Source organism: Zophobas morio, unplaced genomic scaffold (genome assembly GCF_036711695.1).
Source record: "Zophobas morio isolate AGI-343-1 ecotype UQ-CSIRO unplaced genomic scaffold, CSIRO_AGI_Zmor_V1 ptg000455l, whole genome shotgun sequence".
Taxonomy (NCBI): domain Eukaryota; kingdom Metazoa; phylum Arthropoda; class Insecta; order Coleoptera; family Tenebrionidae; genus Zophobas; species Zophobas morio.
In genome coordinates, this window is record NW_026972558.1 from 11,378 (window position 1) to 16,875 (window position 5,498).

The 5,498-nt window shown below is 34.8% G+C and overlaps 1 protein-coding gene across 1 annotated transcript; it reads right to left on the reverse strand.

Moving 5' to 3' along the window:
• Window positions 1-249: 249 nt before the first annotated feature.
• Window positions 250-1,910, reverse strand: LOC135120957 (uncharacterized). Its single transcript, XM_064045281.1, has 2 exons — window positions 395-1,910; window positions 250-314 (listed from the first exon to the last, which is right to left on the reverse strand). Exons 1-2 carry the CDS (start codon window positions 1,908-1,910, stop codon window positions 250-252), a joined length of 1,581 nt encoding a protein of 526 aa, XP_063901351.1.
• Window positions 1,911-5,498: the final 3,588 nt, after the last annotated feature.

Below are 5,498 nucleotides of genomic sequence, written 5' to 3' on the forward strand. Positions count from 1 at the left end.
AGAAAGAACAAAGGCCCTAAGGTAGAGCCTTGTGGAACTCCAGATGTAGCCGTGTAACAGTCCGATTTAAAACCATTATATAGCACAAAATTTCTACGCCCAGATAAATAAGACGAAAAAAATTTAACCATCAAATCTGAGAAGCCTAGAGCTGATAATTTTCCTAACAGAATCCTATGATTAATTTTATCGAAAACTTTTGAAATATCTGTGTATATTACATCAAGTTGTTTTTTTTCATCAAGTGTGTCAGCAATAGCCTGAGACATGCACGTTAGGTTGGTTAGTGTTGATCTTCCAGCAGTAAAACCATGCTGATATGTAGAAATGATATCTTTGATGTTAAAATACATTTGTTTATGCAATATATTTTCAAAAACCTTGGAAAAATTACATAAAATGGACACAGGACGATAGTTTCGAACATCCGCAAAATCACCAGATTTGAAAACTGGAGTTACTCTGGCATCCTTCCATATATCAGGAAAGCTGGCATTTTTAACACAGAGATTGAACAGATAACACAATGGTTTCAAGAGTGTAGTTGAACAGTCCTTTATAAAAAAAGAGGGTATCTGATCAACTCCAGAAACAGAGCTATTTTTCAGCTTATTAATCGCTTGATGAACATTATCCTCAGTAATTTGAATACTAAAACATAGATTCTTAATTTTGTTAATGTAATTCATGCCAAGAGGTGCTAGGTCATCAGCAGTCGAATTAAATGAAGAACAAAATAGTTTCGCAAACGCATCAACAATATCCTTCGGTTGATCATAACAGCAATCATCTAAGTACACTTTGTTAGGTATAGACGTACGACCTTTCTTCTCCTTTACAAAGGACCAAAAAAATTTTGGATCTGACAGAAGAGAACTTTGCACTCTGTTGATATAATCTTTGAAGTCTCTGCAAATGAGAGTTTTAACCGTTCTACGAACAGAAGAAAATTCATGATACCAACTGTCACAATGACTGCGTTTGTACTTCCTAAATAATTTTCGTTTTAGTTTGAGCATTCCTCTAAGTTCTTCAGAATACCAATTTGGATACTTATATTTTTTACTCTTCACCAACGGAACATGTCTATCTAATATGGAATACAACTGCTCGTAGAAATATCCGCATGCATCATTAGCTTCCCTAATCTGATATAGTGAATTCCAATTAAGATTTAACATATCAATATACAATAAGGAAAAATTCGCTCTCTTAAAATTGTAAATTTTTGACTCCGAACTTATTGGAAAATTAACATAAGATTGATGTTTCAGACCAATATTAATATTTAGTGCAGGATGATATCTATCTTCCGCCACCAGAGGACAAGTATCATGTGCTACAGCACACTCCCCTAAGCTAGTAAAAATTAAATCAAGAAAATGTTCGTCACTATTAGGTACACTATTAAATTGCGTCAAGTTCAATAACGCAGACATTTGAAGAAGTCCATTGGATTTCCTATCTATGGCATTACTGCAAAAACTAACTGCATTAAAATCCCCAATTAAAACTACGTTCGTATACTCCAGAGAAAAATTACCAAATGTTTCTAAAAATGACTCAAAATCTTCTATAGGAATAGCTGGGGGAACATAGACCACAAAAATGTAAACATGATCACCTTGATTACTTAACTTGCAACCAACGATATCTATTAAACAATACTTATCAAATTCAGACAAATCCAGACTTTTAACCTTAAATATATTATTAACAGCCAGAAGTACTCCCCCGCCTCTCTTACGCCCAGTCCTCTGAAAATCCCTGTCAGCACGAAAAACATTATAATTGGCCGGAAAACACTCACAATTATTAATGGACGGGTCAAGCCAAGTCTCAGTTATACAAATTACGTCAAACTCAGCACTAGTAACACCAGCATATATATCATTTACCTTAGATCTCATGCTACAAACATTTTGATAATATATGTATAAATTATTAATATTGTTAATATTGATTTTTATTGAATTTGAACTATATTTCAACGTTTTTTGATGGTTCTGAGCCACCAAACACACTTAAAGCATGCAGAATCGACTCAGAATAGGAAAAGGAGACGTTTAGGTCAATTTTATGCATTCTGGCGTTCGTAGATACAAGAAAACTGTTAAAATTCTTCAGAAACGTCACTTTTGAAGTGTTTTCTTGTACTTTTAAGCCAATCAGATACCCTACGGGCTCGGAAAGTGCAACGAAACCATCAAATTTTAGCTAGAAACTGTATTTTTGTCGATTTTTATTGAATTTGAACTATATTTCAACGTTTTTTGATGGTTCTGAGCCACCAAACACACTTAAAGCATGCAGAATCGACTCAGAATAGGAAAAGGAGACGTTTAGGTCAATTTTATGCATTCTGGCGTTCGTAGATACAAGAAAACTGTTAAAATTCTTCAGAAACGTCACTTTTGAAGTGTTTTCTTGTACTTTTAAGCCAATCAGATACCCTACGGGCTCGGAAAGTGCAACGAAACCATCAAATTTTAGCTAGAAACTGTATTTTTGTCGATTTTTATTGAATTTGAACTATATTTCAACGTTTTTTGATGGTTCTGAGCCACCAAACACACTTAAAGCATGCAGAATCGACTCAGAATAGGAAAAGGAGACGTTTAGGTCAATTTTATGCATTCTGGCGTTCGTAGATACAAGAAAACTGTTAAAATTCTTCAGAAACGTCACTTTTGAAGTGTTTTCTTGTACTTTTAAGCCAATCAGATACCCTACGGGCTCGGAAAGTGCAACGAAACCATCAAATTTTAGCTAGAAACTGTATTTTTGTCGATTTTTATTGAATTTGAACTATATTTCAACGTTTTTTGATGGTTCTGAGCCACCAAACACACTTAAAGCATGCAGAATCGACTCAGAATAGGAAAAGGAGACGTTTAGGTCAATTTTATGCATTCTGGCGTTCGTAGATACAAGAAAACTGTTAAAATTCTTCAGAAACGTCACTTTTGAAGTGTTTTCTTGTACTTTTAAGCCAATCAGATACCCTACGGGCTCGGAAAGTGCAACGAAACCATCAAATTTTAGCTAGAAACTGTATTTTTGTCGATTTTTATTGAATTTGAACTATATTTCAACGTTTTTTGATGGTTCTGAGCCACCAAACACACATAAAGCATGCAGAATCGACTCAGAATAGGAAAAGGAGACGTTTAGGTCAATTTTATGCATTCTGGCGTTCGTAGATACAAGAAAACTGTTAAAATTCTTCAGAAACGTCACTTTTGAAGTGTTTTCTTGTACTTTTAAGCCAATCAGATACCCTACGGGCTCGGAAAGTGCAACGAAACCATCAAATTTTAGCTAGAAACTGTATTTTTGTCGATTTTTATTGAATTTGAACTATATTTCAACGTTTTTTGATGGTTCTGAGCCACCAAACACACTTAAAGCATGCAGAATCGACTCAGAATAGGAAAAGGAGACGTTTAGGTCAATTTTATGCATTCTGGCGTTCGTAGATACAAGAAAACTGTTAAAATTCTTCAGAAACGTCACTTTTGAAGTGTTTTCTTGTACTTTTAAGCCAATCAGATACCCTACGGGCTCGGAAAGTGCAACGAAACCATCAAATTTTAGCTAGAAACTGTATTTTTGTCGATTTTTATTGAATTTGAACTATATTTCAACGTTTTTTGATGGTTCTGAGCCACCAAACACACTTAAAGCATGCAGAATCGACTCAGAATAGGAAAAGGAGACGTTTAGGTCAATTTTATGCATTCTGGCGTTCGTAGATACAAGAAAACTGTTAAAATTCTTCAGAAACGTCACTTTTGAAGTGTTTTCTTGTACTTTTAAGCCAATCAGATACCCTACGGGCTCGGAAAGTGCAACGAAACCATCAAATTTTAGCTAGAAACTGTATTTTTGTCGATTTTTATTGAATTTGAACTATATTTCAACGTTTTTTGATGGTTCTGAGCCACCAAACACACTTAAAGCATGCAGAATCGACTCAGAATAGGAAAAGGAGACGTTTAGGTCAATTTTATGCATTCTGGCGTTCGTAGATACAAGAAAACTGTTAAAATTCTTCAGAAACGTCACTTTTGAAGTGTTTTCTTGTACTTTTAAGCCAATCAGATACCCTACGGGCTCGGAAAGTGCAACGAAACCATCAAATTTTAGCTAGAAACTGTATTTTTGTCGATTTTTATTGAATTTGAACTATATTTCAACGTTTTTTGATGGTTCTGAGCCACCAAACACACTTAAAGCATGCAGAATCGACTCAGAATAGGAAAAGGAGACGTTTAGGTCAATTTTATGCATTCTGGCGTTCGTAGATACAAGAAAACTGTTAAAATTCTTCAGAAACGTCACTTTTGAAGTGTTTTCTTGTACTTTTAAGCCAATCAGATACCCTACGGGCTCGGAAAGTGCAACGAAACCATCAAATTTTAGCTAGAAACTGTATTTTTGTCGATTTTTATTGAATTTGAACTATATTTCAACGTTTTTTGATGGTTCTGAGCCACCAAACACACTTAAAGCATGCAGAATCGACTCAGAATAGGAAAAGGAGACGTTTAGGTCAATTTTATGCATTCTGGCGTTCGTAGATACAAGAAAACTGTTAAAATTCTTCAGAAACGTCACTTTTGAAGTGTTTTCTTGTACTTTTAAGCCAATCAGATACCCTACGGGCTCGGAAAGTGCAACGAAACCATCAAATTTTAGCTAGAAACTGTATTTTTGTCGATTTTTTTTGAATTTGAACTATATTTCAACGTTTTTTGATGGTTCTGAGCCACCAAACACACTTAAAGCATGCAGAATCGACTCAGAATAGGAAAAGGAGACGTTTAGGTCAATTTTATGCATTCTGGCGTTCGTAGATACAAGAAAACTGTTAAAATTCTTCAGAAACGTCACTTTTGAAGTGTTTTCTTGTACTTTTAAGCCAATCAGATACCCTACGGGCTCGGAAAGTGCAACGAAACCATCAAATTTTAGCTAGAAACTGTATTTTTGTCGATTTTTATTGAATTTGAACTATATTTCAACGTTTTTTGATGGTTCTGAGCCACCAAACACACTTAAAGCATGCAGAATCGACTCAGAATAGGAGAAGGAGACGTTTAGGTCAATTTTATGCATTCTGGCGTTCGTAGATACAAGAAAACTGTTAAAATTCTTCAGAAACGTCACTTTTGAAGTGTTTTCTTGTACTTTTAAGCCAATCAGATACCCTACGGTCTCGGAAAGTGCAACGAAACCATCAAATTTTAGCTAGAAACTGTATTTTTGTCGATTTTTATTGAATTTGAACTATATTTCAAAGTTTTTTGATGGTTCTGAGCCACCAAACACACTTAAAGCATGCAGAATCGACTCAGAATAGGAAAAGGAGACGTTTAGGTCAATTTTATGCATTCTGGCGTTCGTAGATACAAGAAAACTGTTAAAATTCTTCAGAAACGTCACTTTTGAAGTGTTTTCTTGTACTTTTAAGCCAATCAGATACCCTACGGTCT

Bases quoted from the DNA above. Each gene is read 5' to 3' on its own strand.
- LOC135120957 (XM_064045281.1), bottom strand. From the start codon at position 1,910: ATGAGATCTAAGGTAAATGATATATATGCTGGTGTTACTAGTGCTGAG. The intron at 315-394 runs GTAATTTTTCCA...TCTACATATCAG, and splicing joins TCGTCCTGTGTCCATTTTAT to CATGGTTTTACTGCTGGAAG.